The 23,158-nt window shown below is 59.4% G+C and overlaps 1 protein-coding gene and 1 pseudogene across 1 annotated transcript in view; one reads left to right on the plus strand and one right to left on the minus strand.

The window, feature by feature from the left end:
- TOGARAM2 (TOG array regulator of axonemal microtubules 2) overlaps positions 1-23,158 on the minus strand; it is a 38,503-nt gene that overhangs the window by 13,176 nt on the left and 2,169 nt on the right. Inside the window, exons 2-15 of the mRNA XM_021711334.1 lie at positions 22,798-22,911; positions 20,826-21,113; positions 16,877-17,067; positions 16,392-16,573; positions 14,479-14,676; positions 14,172-14,218; positions 11,273-11,430; positions 8,011-8,106; positions 7,785-7,821; positions 7,528-7,692; positions 4,538-4,691; positions 3,839-3,944; positions 2,847-3,082; positions 2,126-2,284 (exon numbers count right to left, since the gene is read on the minus strand). Of these exons, the coding sequence (XP_021567009.1) occupies positions 2,126-2,284; positions 2,847-3,082; positions 3,839-3,944; positions 4,538-4,691; positions 7,528-7,692; positions 7,785-7,821; positions 8,011-8,106; positions 11,273-11,430; positions 14,172-14,218; positions 14,479-14,676; positions 16,392-16,573; positions 16,877-17,067; positions 20,826-21,113; positions 22,798-22,911 (2,131 nt within the window). The remainder of the gene's footprint in view (positions 1-2,125; positions 2,285-2,846; positions 3,083-3,838; positions 3,945-4,537; positions 4,692-7,527; positions 7,693-7,784; positions 7,822-8,010; positions 8,107-11,272; positions 11,431-14,171; positions 14,219-14,478; positions 14,677-16,391; positions 16,574-16,876; positions 17,068-20,825; positions 21,114-22,797; positions 22,912-23,158) is intronic.
- Positions 5,793-6,276, plus strand: LOC103258325 (annotated as a pseudogene).

The raw sequence follows: 23,158 nt of genomic DNA on the forward strand, positions 1-23,158 counted from the left end.
GCCATGTGTCTCAGACATGTTCAACCGCTGCTAAACTCAGAAATTCTCCACAATGCCCCCAAGATCACGCCCGAGAATTAACCAAAAAGCTGATGAGCTAAGAAGGGCTCGCTCGTGGTATCGTCCCTAGACCACATGTCCTTCAGAAACAGGCAGTGCAAGGAGTGTGCGAGTGTGAAGACCACGTCGCCAGAGCTGCCTGGCCGACAGCACCGCTGACTCCAAGACCCCTGTGACTCCAGAGATGTCACAACGCGGGGGTGCGTGTGTCTTGGAGCCAACGACATGCAGGTGCTCCACTTGGCCCTGTGGGCGACTTAGAAACTCACAGTGATTTTAATGAGAACACAGCCAGAGAAGAAGGCCTAGGAGGAAGCCAGGAGTTCGTTTAGGGACACTGAGCACTGGAGGTGATGCAAGACACATGGGGCGGGTCCCATGGGGGCATCAGAGATGCGGGACCGATGACCCCAGCTGGAGGGGCAGGCCAGGAAGCATCAGAGCTGGCCAGTGGCTGGAGCTGCGGGCAGTGAAGCCTAGGAGAGGGGCGGGGAGTGAAGACCCCTGAGGAAGCCAGCCACCCACACCCAGGCGGCAGGTGGGAACCACGTCCACGGGGAACAGGCAGTGCCTGGAACCCAGGTGGCACAGGGAGCTGGGAGGGAGGGAGGATGTTGACCCCGTTTTGGTGAGAGATGGAGTGAGGGACGCTAAGGTCCCAGGACACCCCATCTGCAGGAGAGAGAGAGAACAACAGCTCCCGCCAACATTGACAGGTCAGAGTGAGGGACGCTGAGGTCGAGGACACCCCATCTTGACTTCCATCCCTCGACCAACAGCCAAAACCCAATGAATCTGCAAACCCCCCAGTGACCCTCATTTCAGCAAACAGCACCACCCTTCTCCCTGCTGCCCAGGGTGAGAACCTCAGAGCGCCTGAAGTCCCCTCTGACACCCTCACCACCTGCGTCCTGCTTACTCTACACTCAGAATACAGCATGGCCACCCCAGTTCTCTGAGCCTCCAGCTCCTGCCTGGTGGGCAGCCCCTGCCTGTCTGTGCCCCTCCTGCGTCCCTGCCTCTCTCCACCAGGCTGAGAGGTGTTTTTACCAAATGGCTGGCAGGCACATCAAGACGCACCCAAACTCATCAGCCATCAGGGTGCGTGCTCGGAACAGCAGTGAGCTACCACGCGGACCCATTCCATCCAGACCAACTAGAAATCCAGGTATTTGAGGGGGCAGCCTGAGTGCACCACCCACGCGGCACCCTCTGGAGCCACCAGGCGCTCTGTCTCTAGGGGTGGGAAGGAGGGAGGGGTGAGATGCACATACCCATCTCCAGACGGGACGACATGCCACCTAGCTCAACCGTCAGACCCACCCCTCCTGCTTCAAGCCCCCACTGACTCCCACACTGCACACATGACTCCAAGTTCCAGCTCCGGACCGTGGCCTGGGAGAACCTGGTGACCAGGGCTGTCCTCGCCCCACCCACTCACTGCGCTCCCCAGCCTGGGCACCGTCGCCCAGATTGTCAAGCCTGCTCCCTCCCGGGGCCTGTGCCTGGGACCTCGCACCCAGATCCCCTCAGCAGGCCTGTCCACAGGGATCTCCCATCCTCACTCCAAGGTCACTCTTTAAGAAGCCTCCTCCACCCTCTGTCTAAGTAGCCCACCCTGTCTCCATTTGTCTTCTTGGTATTTTTCTATGCCCTTTATCCATGTCTAAGATCATCATAACATTGCATTGCTTCTGTTCCCTCGGCTAGGAGGTAAGTTCTGACAACCAGGCTTCCTGTTTCTCACCCTCTGCCCTGCCTGGGAAAACAGAGCTCGTTAAATACCTCAGGAAAACATGGCTGACTGTCTTACAGAGAAGGGTCTTGTCGAGAATGGTTCTGGGAGACAGAAACAAAGAAACGCTTGGTGGGCAGAGGGGGCTGGAAGGCGAGGGTGGGGGCAGGGCGCTCCCTGAACGGCTTGGCCATGGTGTTGGGCATGCTGTGAGGACAGGACACAGCTCTGTCCACCCAACTGTCCCTCCGCAGCACCCTGGGACACAACCCACATGCTCTGGGCCCCTCGGGCTGGCTTGCTCCACCCTGGGCCCTGGCCCTGCCCTACCTGGTGTCCTGGTTGGAGTCCTGGGCCAGCCTCAGCAGGTTGTACACCAACATATCTGTGCTGACCCTGGGACCCGCGAGAAGCTTCTCAGCACTGATCTGCTCCAGCACGGCCGAGAGGTGTCGAGCAGTGCACTTCCGGACCAGAGGGTTCCGGTGGCTGTAAGCACAGTCGTGGTAGGGGACCCGCCTCAGGACAGGGCTGGCATCCCCAGGCCGGCACAGCGGGTCTGCCCTCCTAGACCCAGGGCTATGCCAGTGGGGGCTCCAGGACCTGCCTCAGGCAGGCCGAAGGGTCTTCCTAACAGTAGGGACAGCAGTCAACACCCCGAGGCTGCACGATGTCTCCAGGTAGCCCCTTGTCTCCACGTACGTGGTCTCTAGTGTCTAACACACCTTCCCATTTCCCCCCTCAAAAGCGTCCTACCCAGTCAGAGTCTCTCTTCTCCCCTGGGCTCCCAAGCTTGAGAGCAACCTCGGCCCTTCTCGCCTCACCGAGCACCCAGTCCAGGACCGTGGGAACCGAGCCCGCTGGGAAGCAGGGCCCCTCCTCCCTCAGCTGAGTGGGGGTGCCTGCTGTGAGCCCATCCACTCAGACCTCCTGACCTCCTAAAGGGCCCCGAAGCCTCAATTCCTTCCCTCCCTCCCTCTCACCCCTCTCCCAGCTTCCCCTCCTCCTTCCACCTCCCAAGGTCGGCCGCCCCACCCAAGTGGCCACGCACTAGACACCGGCTGAGGTGAGGGCTGCCAGGGAGCGGGCAGGGGTCACACCCTCCACCATGGCTGCCAGGGCACGGCCAGTGGCTCTCTGGATGAACTCGCTGGCGTTGCCCATCTTCTGGAGAAGGCAGCGGGCGATCTCCTCAGCCTCGGGGTCCATGCTCTTCCTCAGGGCCCGGAAGAGGTCACCCAGCGTGCGAATGGCCAGGCGGGACACCCTGGAGCGGAGGTTGGAGACCTGGAGAGAAAGAGAGACCTCTGCAGGACGTTGACCATGCCCACACTCTGGAGCCTGCAGGGAAAGGGCCCGCGCCATCCGCCCCAGCCCAGGCCTGCCTCGCTGGGGCCCAAGAGCCTTGGAGCTCTGAACAGAACAGCCCACTGGGTTACCAGCACAAATGGGCCCCTCACTGTCACTACCACTTGGACATGGACAGCACTCGGTCTCCAAATGGATTCACAACTTTAGAAGCAGGGACCCTATGACACCCATTTCCAGAGGAAGACACAGACCCCCAGGCAACGAGCAGGACGCACGGGCTCCCTCCCACGCAGCCCGGACCTCAGCGTGTCCACACAGCATCCCGTGGTCACACCTGCCTCCCCAGGCTGGGTACAGCTTCCATGTGAGGTCAGACGTGTCCTGCAGCCTCTCTGGGCCAGCTGAGACCCAGCCAGTGCCCACAAGAAAGGCCCCGGGAATCTACAGCCACCCTGGGACACGCCATCCCGTCTCAGGCATTGCAAGGACAGAGAACGATGCAGACTGGGACAAACAGACACAAAGGGTTCTCATTGTTTCAATTCCCCAAGATTGCAAACAAGGAAGGCCCTGGCCTCAGTCTTCCAATCTGATAAATGGGTGGCCACCTCCTGCCTTGGAGGCCAGGGGCAGAGCAGCGGGCAGGGACCCCGTGTGCCAGGAGCCACGGCCTCTGAAGCTGCTGGGGACCACGCTGGGCAGCCGGGGCAGGGCCAAGAGCACGGTACACACCTCCCCGGTCACCGCCAAGCACACGTCATGTAGCCTCCCAGCGAGGACCTCAGGGTGGCAGGCCGCCAGGCGCCGCACGCTCACCAGGGCCTTCTCCTTCACCTGCCTGAGAAGCAAAGCCCAGCCCCGTCTCCACCTTGCTCCGCAGAGCCAGGCACCCTGGTCCCGCCCCACCACCCTCCTGCAGCCAGGAGCAGGTCCTGGTGACCCAGTCTGGAATCCTAACCCCTCAGCAAAGGTCCTCTCACAGGCCCGGCTGCCCCAACTCGGGCCGCGCTGGCATGGCACCCGCCCCTGTGGCCTGTTTGAGTCCTTGGCACAGAACCGACGCCTTCAAAGAAAGCCAGAGCAGGGAGGGCTGGATGGGAGGCTCCCACAGATGCTCCAAGCCCCGTGGCATCACTTTGTCCATGACCCAGACTCTGCCAGGACGTGGACAGAGCACTCAGAACTGGTCAAACATGGCTCAGGGAAACCACGGGCCACGACCTCTGCTGGGCCCACCTGTGGGGTCAGGTTCACCCTGACCACGAGACTCTGGTGTGTCACGAAGTCATGCACAGGCGGCACAGAAGGTCCAGACACAAGAGGCCAGAGCCCCTATGCATGTGCACACACACTTGCACACATATGCACACTCATTACACACACACCCTCCCGGGACAGAGCTGTCCTCCCACCCCCTGCCAAGCCTCTCACCAGTCACTGCTGCCCAGGCACTGGAGGGCGTCCACCAGCCCCAGCTCCGGGTTCGAGAAAGGCCGCGCCTCCTTGAAGGCTCTCAGGTCCAGCTCCTCCTCCTCTTCGATCCACTTGGGAGACCCCAGCATGAGCACCGCGGGGAGCGAGTTCGCTGCATTCCCCAGAAAGAAGGAAACAGGTGGTTTCACGGAAGGACTGATGGAGCCTATGGCCCCTCTCCACCCCGGCCCGCAGGGCCTGACGCAGCCTGAGCCCACCTGACAGAGGCCAGGGCCCGGAGAGACGGGAGACCTGCGCCTAGTACCCTCTCCACCTCAGCTTCCTGGCCGCCCCACCCTTGTCCATAGGGCTGTCTGAGCTCATGGGCCTTGACGTGCCGCTGGGGCCCACCAACCTGCCCGCCTTTGCTGCGAGCCCCACATCCTCCACACCAGGAATGAATGACAGGCCTCGCCCCCCATTCGTCCCCTCCCCTCCAGCCATCCAGCCCTCTGTCACCCTTGCAGGGACACGTCCGAGGGCAGATGGCTGAGGAGGGCATGGCCACAGTGAAAGCCCTGAGACAGTCACAGCTAACTGACACCGGATGCAGTTAGCTCACAGGGACTCGTGGCAGGCTGTCCTTCCTTCAGCCATCTCCCGGCTTGTCCTGGGGACAGATTCTGGAGTCACAGTCTCCCAGAGCAGGAAGGCCCTCAGAGGCCACCTGACTAGTCCCAAGCCCTAAGACGGTCGGGGACAACCAAGGTCACAGTCCTGAAGCTCCATCTCCTCCAGCCAGAAGTAGACACAGGGCCAGACTGTCAGGCAACTTAAGGGATTCCGCGTCCACCCTCAGGAGAGAGGAGGAGGAGGGCCAAGAGGTTCACTTGGCCGCAGGATGGCTCTGAGTGGAGTGGTGGCTTCTTGCTTGCGTCCAACATTCCTGACCTGCGTGAAGACCTTCTCTCCACCCACACCTTCACCCTCCAAACATACACGGGTCACATCACGAGAGACAACAACAGGCTGCCCTGGGACAAGTTGTGAGCCAGTCTCAGCCTCATCACCCTGAGGGACCCTGGCTGACCACGGGCGACCTCAGGTGACTGCGGGTCTTGGTCCTGCTGCCTGTCAGATCAGCGTTTCCCAGCTGTCATGCCCTCCCCACTTCCATGATTTGTTCCTATCTTAACAACCTGCCCCTGGGTCCCCAGCCCTGCAGTTGTCGTTGTGTTTTCTGAGTCTCTGTCTTCCTGCCAGCGCCTCCCGGATGGCTTCCCAAAACCGAGACCCAGCTGCCACCAGCATCAAGCCTAGCAGGGGCATCGCCCAGGGCCCCATGGGCAGAAGGCTACAGCAGGAGCTGATGACCCTTGTGATGTCTGGTGACAAAGGAATTTCTGCTTTCCGAATCAGACAACCTTTTCAAATGGGTAGAGACCATCCACAGAGCAGGTATAAGCTCTCTCCGGAGTTCCCAGCGGCTACCCTGAAGATGCACCCGCGGTGAAGTTCCTTACACCCTACTACCACCCCAACGTGGACACCCAGAGTAACATCTGCCTGGACATCTGAAGGACAAGTCATCTGCCCTCTATGATGTGAGGACCGTCCCGCTTTCCATCCAGAGCCTGCTAGGAGAACCCAACAACCCTTTAAATACACATGCTGCCAAACTCTGGAAAAACCCCACAGCTTGTAAGAAGCACCTGCAAGAAAACTACTCAAAGCAGGTCTCCAGTCAGGAGCCCTGACCCAAGCTGTCCAGCCTCTCCTGTGTCATCTTTTATTTTATCTTTTCTTAGATGATCTGTCCTTTCCTGTAGCTGTAGTGTTTTCTTTGTTTTGTTTGTTTTTAAATTAAGTCTTTGGTTGAGTCCTTGTGATGTATATTAAGTAAATATGTTTTAGTTGTTTTTTTCCTTAAAAACCTGCCCCTTTATTTACCTTGTCCTCTTCTTCAAATCAAGCCACTCTTCAAATCCTAAAGAAACTTATTCTAAAGGGAATTTGGGAGGATTTTTTGGTTTTTGGTTTGTTCCTTTTTTTTTTTTTTTTTTTTTTTTTTTTCTTGAGTTGGAGTCTCACTCTGTCGCCCAGGCTGGAGTGCAGTGGCACACTCATGGCCACTGCAGCCTCAACCTGCTGGGCTCAAGCGATCCTTCCGCCTCAGTCTTCCAAGTAGCTGGAATTTTGTGTCCCTACCATAAGTGGTTAGTTGACATTACTTGTCATGGACTACGATAAATATTTACAGTAAAAGAGAAACAATGTTAAAGCTCCAGCCAGAAGATCACAGTGGGCTCTGATCTGGGTCCCTGAGCTTGAGGGGTGTCTGTTCCCAAAGGGAGGAGCTCGGGGCCAAACAGATGAAGACTCTCCCCCCAAAGCGACCTGGAGGGGGCAGGCAGTGAGGAGGAGTGAGCGGGCATCCCTTGTGGCACAGAAGCCACGCTCCACTCCACGGCCGCTGCCCACCACGGCCCATGCCCACAGAGACTCGGTGCCAGGCTGGCTGCAAGTGATTTTGTGGCAAAATCTTTTCAAATGAAAGCTCATGTGAATGTCACAAAAAGTGAGGCAAATAGAGGCTTCTGGTAGGAAGGGGACGTCCTTGTCCCTACCCTGTGGCCTCGGCACCACTGAGTCCTCTGACTCCACCAGCCTCCCCCCCAGCCCTGCCCCTCACAAGACCGCAGGCAGGAAACCAGGTCTTCCCAGAATGTTCTCTCCTCTTCCTGCCGTTCCCAGCTACCCCCTTGGATGCCGGCGTCCAGCATCGGCCCTGTTGCTCTGGTCACTCCTCCAGGACACGTCACACCGGCTGGGCATGTCCCAGGGTCACAGATAACTGAGTCCACATGCCTGGCAATGTGACCAGCAGCCCAGGCTGACCCGGTCCACGGGGGCACGGGCAGAGGCCAAGCACGAGTCCCCTGCGCCATGCCTCAGAGCGCCCAAGGCCGTGCAGGCAGGCACACGTGTGCCCCGTCAGGTCTACCCACCTGAGGCGTGGCGGGCGAGGCTGGGCTCCTGCCTGCTGACGGGGATGGCGGGCAGTGAGGACCGACTGGCCCGCTTCCTCAAGACGCCACTGGTGCTGCTTCTGTGGGGGCTGTTCAGCCCAGTGGGCACCGACAGGGTCCCACTGCCCCGGAGCGGAAGGAGGCCTGTGCAGGCAGGGGGTTCAGGACAAGCCGGTCCTGTGGTCTCAAGGTCCCCTTGGACCTCCCCGGCAGGTGGAGCGCGGCTCCCAGCCTACTCGGGATGGGAGGGTGGGCACCACGGACAACCAACATCTGGAGGTCGGGAACCCAGGGGTCAGAGTCAGCCAAGATGTCTCCTGGCCTGAGGGGGTCCCACCCCAGGCACCCAGTACCTTCCTTCACCAGGGGCCTTGGGGCGCCCGAGCCCTGGGGCGTCGGCCCCCACGCCCACTCCGGCTTCCGCGCTGGCTCTGGCTTCCACAATCTCTCCGGCTCCTGCACCCTCTCTGGCTCCCACACCCCCCGGAGACGCTCCAGCTCCTTCATCTGCCTCAGTCGCATTTTCTCCCGTGCGGACTTGGAGATGGTGACTTGAGTCTGGCGCAAGGTCAAGGCAAACTCTTTTAGCCTTGAGGACCCAGCCGGACTTTCTGTACCTGTGTTCGTTCCTTCAGTCATCAAATGAGCATGTCAGCCAGACGCAGTCACTCACACCTGGAATCCCAGCACTTTGGGAGGTTGACATAAGAGGATCACAGGAAGCCAGGAGTTCGAGACCAGCCTGGGCAACATAGCAAGACCTCGTCTCTACAAAAAATACAAACATCAGCTGGGCATGGCGGCACGTGCCTGGAGTGTCAGCCACTTGGGAGGCTGAGGTGGGAGGACTGTCTGCGCCCAGGAGCTGTGATCGCACCACTGCACTCCAGCCTGGGCAACAGAGTGAGACCCTGTCTCTAAAAGAATTAGAATTTCTATGTTTTTAAAGTGTGAGTGTCCCCTGTGTGCCTGTCGTTGCCCTGGAAGTGAACGGAAACGACACAGTCCTTGCTTCACGAGAGTCCATGGACTGGGGGCCAAAACCCAGATGGATCTCCAGCACCAGGCAGCATGTGCTGAAAGCAAGAAAAAAAGGACAGTGCTTTCCTTCCAGACAGGCTGAGGGACTCCTCTACGCAAGGAGGGAGCAGGCCACAGAGTCCTAGGAGGGCTGGTGCAAAGGCCCTGTGACTGCCGTGTTCTTGGCTGGAGGGGACAGGGGGACAGTGGGTCCAGTGGGACTGCCTGGAGCTCTGAGAAGCAGTAGGACACAGTATGGGGAAGTGGCAGGAGTCACACGGGCCTCATCGTCCATGGGAGGACGGAGCCGCTCCTCGGAAGGACACAGGAAGCCGGTTAAGGTTTGAATTGAGTGGTGACATGACACGACGTCATGGGGGGGGGTCTCTAAGTGCTGTTTGTAATAACTTTACTCTGAAGCAGCTGAAGACTCATAAGGAGCCACCAAGACAGAACCAAGACAGCCGTGTCCCCCCACCGGCTTCCCCAGAGACAGCATCTTCCACATCTACAGGGCACACCGACTTCTGCCCCTAGGAGCCCTCCGACTTGGAGGGAGGGCGGGAAGGCAGCTGGGCCTGCGAGCAAGTGGTGGCAGAGCCAGGGGGCACCCGGGATGGGGACAGTGCCTGGTCAGATTCTGGCTGTGCTTCAAAGACTGAGCTTATGGTCTTGACCGAGATGCGGGGTGTGGGGAGAGAAAAGGTGGCACCCACAACAGCCTCAGACTCTCGGCCCAAGTGGCTGGAAGTGCCTGTCGCTGCCCTCCGTAGCAGGGACCCTGGGAAAGAGGTTTGTGAGGTGGGCTCGAGGACGGAGGGTGGAACAGGGCAAGCTGGACATGGGATGCTGAGTAGCCTTGCATATGCGTGTCTGGGGGTCGGGAAGGTCGAGGCCGGCGAGGGGGAATCGGGGGTCCTCACGGTGGCTCACACCTCGGCATGGAGCCGGCACTCAATGCCTGGCAAGAGGCCAGAGGGCCAGGCACTGGGGGCTCCAGAGGACAGCGTGTCTGGGGACTCTGGCCCCCAGAGCTCAGGGAGAGGAGGAGGGACCCGCAGAAAAAGGGCCTTTGAGTGGGCGGAGAACCAGGGAAGAGCCGCCCCCCACCCCCCACGCCACCCCTGGTGGGTGAGCTGCACGTTATGTCGGAAGCTGGGGTGTCCAGCCTGGGCAACATAGTGAGACCCTGTCTCTACAAAAAATTAGCTGGGCATGGTGGGGCCGGTAGTCCTAACTATTTGGGAGGTTAAGTTGGGAGGATTACTTGAGCCCAGGAGTCTGAGGCTGCGATGAGCTGGGAGAGGCCTGGGAGTCAGAGTGAGAATTTGACTAAATATATATTTTTTTTCACTAATAAATTAACTTTTTTACTTTATAAGCCTTTTACTATTTCTTTTGCTCTTTTGTGATAACATTTGCTTAAAACACAAACACCAGCAGGGAACAGTAGCTCACACCTGTAATCCCAGCATTTGGGAGACATAGAAGGGAGGATTGCTTGAGCCCAGGAGTTTAAGACCAGCCTGGACAACATAGCAAGACCCCATCTCTATTAAATCAAAAGAATTAGCCAGGCGTGGTGATGCCTGCCTGTAGCCCACCTACACAGGAGACTGAGGCGGGAGGATCGCCTGAGCCCAGAAGGCTGAGGCTGCAGAGAGCCATAATCATGCCACTGCACTCCAGCCTGGGCAACAGTGAGGCCCCGATTTACACACTCACACACACATACACACACCAAAAAAAAAAGCTGAATGTTGGTCAAGGGAGGAGAGGACTGAGACAGGGTGCCTCTGGGAGGGGAAGGTCACGGCTGCCTGTGATGTGGCAGCTCCATTGGGTAGCTCTGAGGAAAGTCTGCTGGCGGGGATGCAGAGAATGGGCAGGGACGTGACAGTGGCTTCCCTGGTTCTGCTCGCTGGCCTCAGAGGACGCGGGCCACAGAACTGGGAAGCAGGCGGGATGCCCCCATTCCACAGGGCTCCCTGGGAGGCAGGGGAGGGAGCGAGCGCTGGAGGGCGCACCAGGTGGGTGGGCAGGGCGGTGGGCAGGCCTGAGATGGAGGATCATCGCAGTTGAGCCCCTGGGGCCACTGTGACTGATGTCAGGCCAGGGTGTGGCCGGGAGGCGGAGGACGGGACGGCCGCACAATACAGGACACCCTGCTTCTGCCTCCTCTGAGCCCTCGAGTGGGGAGGCTGCGGTGCCGGCAGGGAGACTAACTCCCAGAGCACAGGCACATGGGCCACACCATCAGCGTCTAGTAGTGAGCACAGTCCCGTGGCAGTGGCTCCCAGTGCCACCAAGGCCGCCCGGCTGGGGAGTGCTCCTCCAAGGTCCCCTGAGAAGGGCCTGGGCACCGCTTGGCTGAGGGCTTGTCAGCTGTCCCCGCTGCTGTCCCGGGCGCTGGCCCAGACGACAGCTGGTTCCCCTAAGCCCTCTTGCCCATGGCCCCGGGTGACCTCTGTGTCCCCATCGGCCCCGCCCATGGTGGACAAAGTCTCCTCCCCATCCACCCTTCCCCATCCTCCTGTCCCCCCTGCCATCCCCTCGCCCCAGCCCTCCTGCCGTCTTCCTCTAAACCTTCCTTACTCTGCTCCGTTTGTCACCAGCTAGTCCAGGCTTGTATATTTCAGAGGTTTCCTGGCCTCCCCCCGAAGGTCTCCCTTGGCTCTCAGCCCCCCTCTGCCTCCCCAGGCACCTTGTTGCTGGTCCCCTTCTGGTCCTCTTCCTGCAGCTGGGGATGGGCGTCTTTGGCACGGCCACGGGAGAAGACTGTCCGCATGGGGTCCGAGAGAGATGAAGGCAGGGTGGGCTTCTGGGCAGCCGCAGGCCTGGCTCCAGCCACGGCTTCTGGCTCTGAGGGGCCAAGAGCAGGGTTGGAGCTGGGAACCCCAGGCCCTCGGCTGCTCTGAGCTCGTGCCCAGAGGCTGGCAGGTCGCTCCCAGGCCTCCACCCTCTGCTCCACCCCGACAGAGAAGGCACACATTAGGTTTGCAGCACAGAGCAGCCGTGACAGGCACAGCTGGACTGTCTGTAGGGCATCGTCCTCCTTCATTCATTCATTCACTCACTCACTTATTCAACAATGACTGCACACCTCATCCCTAAACAAGCGAGAAATGAGGAGGCTGGGCAAGAAACAGGGTCAGATCTGTCATCTGGGAGGTCTAAGTTATGTCTGGGTATTTTTTTAGAGATACAGCCTCACTCTGTCACCCAGGCTGGAGTGCAGTGGCAGTCACAGCTCACCGCAGTCTTGACCCAGATCAAGCTATCCTCCCACCTCAGCTTCCCGAGTAGCTAGGACTACAGGCACCACTACAGATGGCTAATTTTTTAAGGGTGTTTTTTAGAGATGGGGTCTCACTATGTTGTCCAGGCTGATCTCACACCACTGGCCTCAAGTAATCCTGCCTCGGCCTCCCAAAGTGCTGGGATGACAGGCTTGTACCACTCTGCCCAGCCCAAGATATTGCCAGAGAACAGAAGTGTCTCTTACTTGGGAGGCGCGAACCTAAGGAGAAGAAAACATAAAACGGGTGCGTTGACCCATGGTACACCTTGGGCCCATCTGAAACCATAGCACAGCGTGATGGCCAGCGCTGGAAGGGGTCCGAGGAGGGAAGCCAGCGGGTCAAGTCCTTAGTGGATGGAAGCAGAGAGCCAGCAACCTTCAGACGCCCTTGTGTGGACAAAGTGCAAATTCACTTCCCAGGGCAGCAGAGCCATAACACCCTTTGTCCTTGCGAATTTCCCCAGGCCCTGGGTCTTAAAGGTGCATTTTCCAGTATGGAGACAGGGCAGGAAGGGTTCATTAACCTTCTGCCTCCAGGGGCCACACCTCACCTCCAGGGCCATGCCTCACCTCCTGGGAACACACCTCACCTCCACGGCCACACCTCGCCTCCTGGGACAACCCCTCACCTCCTAAGGTTTAGAGCTCACCACCTAGGGTGAACCTGCCAATCAGGGGTCTGTCGAGATGGGACCGCCCTCTGCACCCCCCGAGGCAGGAAAAGCAGATTGAATCTGGGCCCCACAGAGCTCCCTCTGCCCTGTGGCCTTCTGCTAGGGACTCATCTGCGGGTGCTGGGAGAGGGGCCGGGAGAAGAGGGGCTTGGAAGGCTCCTGCCCAGAGGTGAGAGGCAAAGGGTCTGGTGGTCCAGGCCTGCGTGGCCAGACGAGGATGCCAGGAATGCCTCAGACCTGAAGCCTCCAACTCTGACAGTGCCACATGGGCACCCTGCGTGGGCACGGACACACAGGCAGCGTTGCCCCCGTGGGCATCAGAGGGCAGAGAGTCTCTCAGGACCGATTTCCCTGTCGCTCTCCTCTACCTGGACACTGAGGGCCACCCAGGGGGCCTGTCTGGTCTGGGCCTGGGACCTGGTTCTCAGGCACTGATGAACCAAAGCAGGGAGCCCTCGTGGACAGAGATCCTGGCCTAAGCCCCACGCAGGCATCCCCTGGGCAGCTCCTGAGGACACCGGGGCAGCCCGCTGAGCTCACTGTCACAGCCTGACCAGGGCAGGGGAAGCAGTGGCCACCGTGGTGTCTGTGTCAGGCCCAGCGCCAAGCCCTGACGCCAGGCCTCTTGGACAATGGCTTCCACCCTTCCCAGGGGTCCCACCTGCTGGGCTGATGGCAGAGGCTCTGCCAGGGAGCTGGAGAGATGGGAGGAGCGCCCTCCCCTCCTGCCAGTCAGCACAGCAGCTGCCTCCAGGGCACGCCGCCCCGAGCCAGGGCAGAGGACACTCTGCTCCCCCAACCTGCACACAGCAGCCTCACATCCCTGTGAAGGCCTGGGTTCCCCCTTTCCTGCCTCCCCACAGGGTCCAATCATCTGGCTGGAAAGGATCCCTCCCCCCTCTTCAAGGCTTCCTGGTGCACAGTGGCTCACACTGGTAATCCCAGGAGGCTGAGGCAGGAGGATCACTTGAGGCCAGGAGTTGGAAACAAGCCTGGGCAACACAGCGAGACCCTGTCTCTACAAAAAGTAAAAAGTTAGCAGGTATGGGGGCTTATGCCTGCAGCCCCAGCCACTAGGAAGGCTGAGGTGTGAGAATCACCTGAGCCTAGGAGGTCGAGGTGGCAGTGAACAATGATCAGACCCCTGCCCTCCAGCCTGGGTGACAGAGTAAGGCCAGGTCTCTAAAACAATAAAAAAACCTCCTGCCCAGCCCCCTCTCCTGCCTCTCCAGGGCTGGCCTGTTCGCCGTGCAGGCCTGTGTGCAAGTCACCCCTCAGCTCCCCAGCAGGGACGCTGCCCCAGACCTGCACCTCGCCACGGTGCAGGGGCAGTGAATGAGGCTTCCGGGTGAGCTAGCCTGATCACAGCCTCACAGGACTCAATGCAGGGCAGCATCCACTAGGAGCCTCGGTGCCCACACATCGGTCGGAAGCCCGTCCCTCTCTGGGCAGCTGCCTGGGCAGGGTTCGCAGCACACCCAGCAAAGCTTTTCCGCATGTGGGCCCCAGGTGGCTTCCTCCATGAGGACTGGACACGCCGCTTTCCAGTCCCCTCGGCCCTTATTCTGCTCCTAGGACCCAGCCTGGGACGCAGAGTCCAACAGCAGGGGCGTGTGGGGAGTACGTACCCAGAGGCGGAGGCAGCGCCTCCTGAGGTCCACGCTCCCGCAGCAGCCTTAAAAGAACCGCAGAGAAGGGCGTCACGAGAAGAGGACCGGGGACAGGCCAGAGGAGCCTAGGACGGGTGCTGGCCAGGATGGGGACACGGGCCGGGGGCTGTCATTCCAGCCAAGGCTCTGGGATGGGCCCAGGCAGCAGGAGACGCGGGTTCGTCATTAACACGAGGCAGGGAACCAGGGGCCAGGCCAGGTGGGGTCCAGACACAGCATCCAGCCCCGTGTCCCCGGGAGACACTGAGTCTTACAGATGCCCCACCTCCACCCCGCTGTGGGACTTGGGCCTGTGGGGTCGCCAGGGCTGCCGTGGACGAGGGTGACCCGCCTCCCCATGCAGAGGACCCCGAGTCCACGCTCTTCAGATGGCCCCAGCCCTTGAGAGCTCTGCGGCCCCCAAATATCCCTCACGACCGCCCTCATCCCTGTCCCTGGGGCCTGGCGGGACTGGACCCCTTCACTGTGAACAGAGAACCCCAGCTTTACACCAGAGGCTCAGGACCCACCACCGCCAGAAGGGAGGCAGGGACATCCAGCACTGCTTTTAATTGCGACCAAGTCAGACGCAGCAGTCACTCATCCTGCAGACCCCCGCTGAAGACCCACTGTGTGCCAAGCCCCGTTCTAACTCACTGAACATGCACTGTGTGCCATGGCTTGTTCTAACTCACTGAAGACTCACTGTGCATCGGGACTTATTCTAAGTCACTGAAGACCCACTGTGTGCCAGGCTCTGTTCTAACTCACTGAAGACCCACTGTGCACCGGGCCTGTTCTAACTTGCTGAAGACCCACTGTGTGCCAGGCCCTGTTCTAATTCACTGAAGACCCACTGTGCTCCATGACTTATTCTAAGTCACTTAAGACCCACTGTGTGCCAGGCTCCATTCTAACGCTGAAAACCCACTGTGTGCCACGGCTTGTTCTACCTCCCTGAACACCAATTGTGTGCCTTTCACTGGGAGGTCAGGAAGAGAACAGGAGGAAGGGGAGAGAAGGACAGGTCAAGGGCCACGTGGACTCCAGTGGTGCAAAACGTCAAGAGTGGCAAGGTGGGAGGAAAGGCCAGGCGGGGCCACAGAGTCAGCGACCGTCATGGGAGGCCGAGGCCGTGGCTGAGCAGGAGGGAAGGAGGATGGGGTGGTGACTAGGAGGGAGAGGCCGCGGCTGAGGCCATGGTCAATACAGAGGCTGGCAGGGAACTCAGCCCAGGAGCAGGACCACAAATGGGGCCACACCCACAGAGCTGGAGAAGTGTATGGATGTGCATGTCTGTGTGTGTGTGTGTGTGTGTGTGTGTGTGTGTGTGTGTGTGTGTGTGTGTGTATGCACAGAGAGGAGGCTGCAGGGACACGAGAGGGAAGAAGCCAAAGCAATGCAAGAGCCCAGTCACCAGGCCGACGGACAGCAGGGGCCTGGCCGTGACCACGTGGGAAAGCCCAGCCTCTGGGTGTGAGTGCGTGGACACACAGATGTGCTCACACACATAAACCATGCATACTCACACACACATGATACATGCACACTCAGACACATGTGCTCACACATACACACACACTTTCATGTGTGTGTACTCACACGCATGTACTCACACGCATGTACACACATGAATGCTCCAGCACACATACATGCACACACACTAAGACACATGCTGTCACACACTTTCACATACACATGCTCACACACATGTATTCACACACATATGCCTCTGTAGGACACTGTCTTTCCCGCCTACCAGTCATAGCCCAGATGACAACACACAGGTCCTCTTCCCCTCTTCTCCAGGGGCACAAAGACCCCTTTTCAGTCCAAAGTGTGTGAGACTCCCCCCCCACACACACACACAGTCCCCCTCTATTCACAACACGCATGACACCACTATTCACTCAGCCGCCTTTGCACAACTAGGCACCTCCCACCACCTGGCAGCCCCGCCACCATCACCAGCAGAAGAGGCCGGCCACCCTGCTGGACACCCCACACCCACTTGCGGGGCTGAGCAGAGACAGCAACGAGGCTGTGGCCTCCCCAGGTCCACCACGAGCGGACCTGCCCTCCCCCGCCCAGCTGGCCGCCCCGAGCTTGCCGGGTGCAGAGGTCCAGCCAGGAGGAAGCCCAGCGGGTCTCGGGGGACAGAGGGGGTGGAGCCAGCGAGGAGGTGATAGAGGCTCTCACCGTGTGCGTGGAGGCCCCAGGCCCGTGGGGACATCCTGGCCTGGAGGCCAGGGGCCAGGATGGGTGCTGGACCCACAAGAGGAGGTCACCGTGCGCATCCTGGTCTTGGTGACAGGAGGGACCTCCAGGGCCCTGCGTGCCTTCTCACCATGGCAGTGCGGGTACCGCAGGGACATCGGCACCTGTGGGCAGGTGAGGGGGCAGGGGCTGGGCTGGTAGGTCTCACCCCTCACCTGTCCAGGAGCGGCAAGACTTGCCCAAGGCCACACGGCCGGTGGGGCCAAGAGGAAGCCCAGGCCAGCATCCCTCTCCTCTGCCCAGACCCTGGCTGAGATGGAGAGGGGCATGAGGCGAGAGGAATTATGAAACATGTGGACCAAGGGGTGAGGGGCCCCCATTCCAGGACAGGCGTCCTGTGGCCTCTGTGCCTCTGGACCACACGCACCGCCTAGGACCACACCTCCACTCCAGGGGCCACACCTCACCTCCTGCAGACCCTGGCGGCTCCCATGCCTGTCCGGGACCTTCTCTGTGTCCCCACTGGCCTCTGGGGTGGCGGGGATGCTCTGGATGGGAGGCATGGGCCTCGGCACCCCCAGCAGTCTCCGAGAGGGAACGCGTGGGATGGCGCCCCACAGGGGGACCCCTCGGGGGTCTCTGCCGGGATCCAGGGAGGCTGCATGGGGGAAGAGGAGTCAGTTAGTCCCGGAAGAATAGGAAGTGAGAGGGGACATTCAGAAGGCGGCAACAGGACCCCGTGTCCAGGAGACTGGAATGACCAGGAGAAGGTAGTGGCCGAGCTGCACACAGTGCAGGCTGAGCACAGGATGGCGCCGAGTGCCCTCGTCCCCGCCTGTAGGACTCAGCAGAAATCACTGTCCATGTCGCCACACAGATCCAGAGGGGGTGTGGGCAGAGAGGGAGCAGGTTCAGGAGTGGGGACAACCAGGCCTGCCCTGGTGGAAGCTGTGTGACCTTGGGTCAACCACAGTCTCTCTGAGCCCATGTGTGCTTCTGTAAAACAGGTTCACAAGACTTGGCAGTGCCTCTAAAGCGTCAAGCAAGCACGCAGCATGGGGCAGGGCCACGAGTTTCCTTCTGTTCCCTCCCTTGTCACTAACAACGTGGGGTGGCTGTTCTAACACGAGACACTGCTGCTGTGGTCTACAGGGCAGGCCATGCCTTCCTCTTCACCTGCACACTGTGTGCCCTCTCACACCCCCCCGGGTCCCCCGCCTCACACTGCAGAGACATCCAGCTGCATCCACATTGCTGCAAAGGTCTGGTTTTGTTCTTTATGGCTGCATAATACTCCATTGTGTATATGTACCACATTTTCTTTATCCAGTCCACTTTCAGTGGGCCTCTGGGTTGGCTCTATATTTCTGCCATTGTGAATAGTGTGGCAATAAACATGTGTGTGTAGGCATTTTGGGTAGAGGGATTTATGTTCCTCTGGGAATATTCCCAGGAGAGGGATTGTTGGGTCATATGGAAGGTCAATTTTTAGTTCTTTTAGGAATCACCACACTGCTTTCCTTAGAGGCTGAGCTAGCCTACACTCCCACCAACAGTGTAGAAGCATCTTCTCTGTACCCACGCCAGCCCCTGTTGTTTTTCCACTTATTAACAATGGTCATCCTGATGGGTGTTAGTGGCATCTCATTATAGTTTTGATTTGCATTTCCCTGGTGATTAGTGAAGCTGAGCCTCTCTTCATGTGTCTGTTGACTGCTTGTATGCCATCCTTTGAGAAGTGCCTGTTCATGTCCTTTGCCCACTTTGTAATAGGATTGTTTGTTTTTTCTTTCACTTTGAGTGCCTTGTAGATCCTAAATGTTAAGCTTTTCTTCAGATGCATGGCGTGCATATATTTTTTCCCCATTTCGTGGGTTGTCTCTTTGCTCTCTTCATGGTTTGTTTGTTTTTTTTTCTGGGCAGAACTTTTTAGTTCTGCTGTTGGGGGGAGGGAGGGAGAGAGGAAGGGATGAGGGAGCAGTTGACAACCCCCTGGGTACTTGGTCCACTATTGGATGAGAGAGGGTCAGCTAGAAGCCTGAGCTTCACCTGCACGCAGCCTGCTCATGTAGGCAATCCCCACTGGTACCCATAACTCTAAGCTAAAGGAATAAAGCTTTTAAAAATTGATAAAGTTGAAGAAACCATCTGTGAAGCCCCTTTTCTTTCCTCTCCCCCTCTTCCACCCTCTGGTCCACCTATCACTTCAAGGTCCAGCTCCTCCAGGAAGCTGCTCCACTGCCAGGGCTTAGTCTTTATTCTCTTTTCACCAAAGTACAGGGAAGGCAAGGTTGGTGTGTCCCCCAACCTCAGCACTGCACCCGACCAGGAATTGAGTATTTCTTTAAAAAACCTGCCTCATGCCTAGCACGCACTCCCCCACAGCCCCAGCTGGCTATTCAGCCCTGGAGCATTGTGTTCTGATGTGGTGTGGTGTCATATGATGTGCTGTGCTGTGTTGTGGTATGTTTAATTGTGTTGTATTGTGGTATAGTGTGTTGTGTTGTGATAGTGGTGTGGTGTGCTGTGTTGTGTTATGGTTGTGGTATGTTGTGTAGTATTGTGGTGTCATGTGTTGTGGTGTATTGTGATGGGATGCAAAGTGTGTTGTGTGTGTTGGGTGTGGTGTACTGTGGAATGGTGTGGCTTGGTGTGGTGTGATGTGTTGTGGTATGGTGTGGTTTGATGTGTTGTGGTACATTGCCTTATGTTGTGGTATGGTGTGGTGTGATATGTTATGTTGTGGTTGTTATGGTGAGGTGTGGTTTGGCATGTTGCAGTATGCTGTGTTGTGATGTGATGCGCTGTGTTGTGTTGTGGTATGTTGTGGTGTGGTGTGGTTTGGTGCAGTGTATTGTGATTTGGCGTGTTGTGCTGTGCTGTGTTGTGGTTAGTGTGGTGTGGTTTGGTGTGCTGTGTTGTGCTGAGTGTGCTATGCTGTGTTGTGGTATGGTATGGTGTGGTATGTTGTGCTGTGTTGGGTGTGCTGTGCCGTATTGTGCTGTGCTATGCTATGTTGTGCTGACGTCACCTATAGGGTGCCGAGACTGCAGAAGGAGGGCTGGCCGCCCTGTGGAGACGCCACCACCGGCCACACTGGGCCCACCAGACAGGGGCATGGAGGAGCCAGCCAGCCTCAGTAGGCGAGGCAGCCGGGCCCTGCGCTGGGGACCGGGAGCCGGCAGGCCACAGGGGCAGGTCACACCAGCCCTCTCCTTTGCCCCCACTGAAACTTTCGGGGATAAATGACGGCTGGAGACTTCAGCCCCCGGTGGGGGTCTGTGCCAGCAGCTCCAGGAGCTACACCTGGACGTCCTCATGAGCTTCTCAGGTCTCCAGCCACCGCTGCCGCCATGAGGTCCACCAGGGGCTCCTCCTGGGCTCCGGGTGTGCTCCTAGCTCCCAGGGAACAGAGACCCACCCGTGGCTCCAGGGGGCATCTCAGGGAGCGGGCAGCCAGCGACACCGTGCCTGTGAGAGCGGCCCCTTCCTAGGACTCCAAGGTGTCTTCCTCCTCTTGTCACCCAAGGACCCGTTACACAAGGTGCCAGAGGAGGAAGAGGAGGAGGCTGGCGGGACACTCCGCTCCTCCCCACACAGGGGCCCGAGTTCTGTGTCCAATTCGCAGCAAGCCATCACCGTAACACAGGCGTACTTGGGGAAACTGAAGCTCACAGGGTCCTTGCTCTGGTGGAGGTGACAGTCACACGCCTCATGCCCAGAGCCTGGTGGGGGTGACCATCACGGGTGGAATGCAGGTTTTAAATAGTCGCGCAAATGGCCCTTGTACGTAAAATTTGGGCCTCACTTTGGTCCCCATTTGGCCATTTGTATTCCTAACCCTGAACTGTACCCATCTTTAAAACACAAATTGTTTTTCTAAATTGTCACACAAGAAAAGACACATTGTAACCCATAAAAAAGAATGGAAGGAAAATAACAGGAAGAGCTGAGGGGCCTGGCGACAAGGGCGTTTGAGCCGGAAGCGGGAGGGTGGGGGTTAGCAGGCAGGGAAGGAGGAGGTAGGGGAAGCAATGGCAGGAGAGAACCTGTGAGCTCCAGGCCCTGGACGGCAGAGACCAAGGGGAGGAAGCAGCCCCATCGGGGTGACAGGCTGGGGCCTTGCAGGGCCGGAGGCTGCGGGCGCACTTGGGCCCTGGGTGTGGCACAGCCGTGGCCGTGACCAGCGTGAAGCTCCGGCAGTGCCAATGGGAAGGGTGGGCATCAAAGGAGGAATCTTTGGAGCAAACACTAGAAGTGGGGGGTGGGCAGGACATCCAGGAGGTGTGTGGATGCCTAGGAGGGTGGCTCCGGGGAGCTCACCCAGGCCACCGAGAGGTGCCTGGGGTAGTCCTAACCAACCCAGGGGACCAGCATGCCCCCTGGCACCACTGAGCTTCGCGGCCCTGACCTCACCTGGGGCAGACGCCACTGGGCCCTCCGACAGCCTCCTCTTCTTGAGTCTGTCCTTGATCTGGGCGGTGTCCCGGGCTGCACTGCTGGCCTCTGACTCTAGTGGGGGCGGGAGCGCCAGGGGCTGGGACCCCAAAGACGGGGCCCCCAGGTTTCCAGGGTGGCCGTTCTGGGCCTGCCAGTCCTTCATTGGGGCGTGTGGCTTGAGGCTCTCTAGGTCCTCCCGTCCACTCAGGAGCCGCAACGGTTTCTCTTCACTCAGCCGGGCATGTGGTGCGGGCTGCAAGGAGGCTGTGGCAACAGGGGTGTGAGCAGCTTGGTGCAGTGTCCAGCGGCACTGGCAACCCCATGACACTGGGGCCTGTGGATGGGCAGCGCTCACCCAGGGAATCCCTGTCATTCAGTGATTCAGTCACTCCTGGGGGGGGTGTCACTCATTCGACAGTGCCTGGGGGACCCCTGACCTGAGCAGAACCTGAGCCACGAGGCACTCAGGGAACAAAAGGGGAGTCAACCTATGGTCCTGGTACAGCAGGAAGAGGCCAGAAGCACCCAGGGAAGGCCACCCCCCTAGGGGCCACCACCCGCCCATCTCCAGGACACAGCAGGTCATCCGTGCACCCAGTGCTGACGGACACCAAATCCAGACAGACCAGGGTCACTCAGCAGGCTCAGCAAGTGGCACCTGCTCCCCAGACACGGCTGTCCAGCACTCACTGACAAGCCCTAATGGCATCTGCAGGGCCAGGCATGTCCAGGCAGGGGACTGTGGGGGGTGGGGGTGATACAGCCCATGTCACTGAGGGATGTCCATGCAATTAGAGACAGGACGTGTCCAGACACAGCTTCAGGAGAAGGTGAGGCATGAAGTGCCCAGGAGAGACAGAGGCAAAGGCTCTGCACACTCGGGGTGGGGGTGGGGGTTGCATCTGGAAGACCCCTCTGAACCGGGCCTGTGGCCTGGGACTTGGGGGCCCTGGAGCAGTGAAACACAGAAGCATTCAGACACACCACTCCTGAAGCCCTGCCAGTCCCCAGTCCTTCTGGACAACTGATGCCCAGGTCACAGAGGCTGGAAACATCAGGGAGGGACCCAGAAGGAGGGACCCAGAGAGAGGGACACCAGGGAGGGGTCCCAGGAAGGGACACCAGGGAGGGGCCCCAGGGAAGACCAGACAGGGGGACTCCAGGGAGGGACACAGAGGGAGGGACCCCAGGGAGGAATCCCAGGGAGGGACCAGAGTAAGGACCACAGGCAGAGATCTCAGGGAGGAACCCAGAGAGAGGTACACCAGAGAGGGGTCCCAGGGAAGGACCAGAGTGAGGAACCCCAGGAAGGATCCCAGAGAGGGGCCCCAGGGAGGGATGACAGGGAAGGACCCCAGGGAGTGACCCACAGATAGGACCCACACACACTGCACTCCTGCAGCCTCCAGGCCCAAGGAAAGCCCAGCTCTGGCTCATGAGGGGCTGTCCTTAAAGTGGACTCATCACCAGGGCAACCAGATTTTCCGTCCTAGGCCCGAAATGGAGCTGGCAGAGAATGTCTGCCCCTGGTGCCGGGCAGGAAGTCGGGAGCCCGAGTGGCAGAGACACCGAGGGGTGTCGTGAGAGCCACTGCTGCAGCTGCTGCCTGGGCGTGAAGGAGGCCCTGGTGAGGGTCCCGGCACAGATCCTGTCTTCCTAGGGACAGCTGTGTGCTGGGGCCTGTCCCCCGACCTCCCTCTGCCCCTCTGTCTCCAGGACTCAGGTGAAAGGCTTGCTGACACCAAGCGTGTGTTCAGCAAGGCCACAAGACACAGGAATCAGCCCGCACGAAACTCGTATTTCCCCCTCCAGACGAGGCTCAGCCCTGCCCCGTGGCCAGTGGCCCTGGTTGGCAGCAGTGGGCGGAGCTGCCATCCTCTGCCCAGCGTTCCCAGAGAAGCCCCTTGGGTAACTGGAAGAAGTCGACAGCTGGGTCTTCCGGGCGCACCTTCTCCATAAGCCGGCTGGCCAGAGTCCATGTCTCCAGGCGGGGGCACCCGGGGCCCGGCGCTTGTCCGTGGGACACTCCCGCAGTACACGGCCACCGGGGCCAGCACCTGGGCTGGGGACAGAAGCATAGGAGGGCGGCACCTCAGCACCCTCCAAGGCCAGGACTAGGGACACATAGAGCGCGCCCGCGACATGCCCTGAGCACACCACCCCTCAGGTTCTCGGCCCGAAGAGCTGGCCTGGTCAGGGAGAAAGACGTGAGCACCACTGAGCCCCAACCTGCTCACTCCTCACACGCCCGGCTTTGAAAACTCCCACCTCCTTCACGGGCTCCCCCCTCCCCCGCCCCTGCCACCCCA

Source organism: Carlito syrichta, unplaced genomic scaffold (genome assembly GCF_000164805.1).
Source record: "Carlito syrichta isolate Samal-C Ts95f unplaced genomic scaffold, Tarsius_syrichta-2.0.1 Scaffold302075, whole genome shotgun sequence".
Lineage (NCBI taxonomy): Eukaryota > Metazoa > Chordata > Mammalia > Primates > Tarsiidae > Carlito > Carlito syrichta.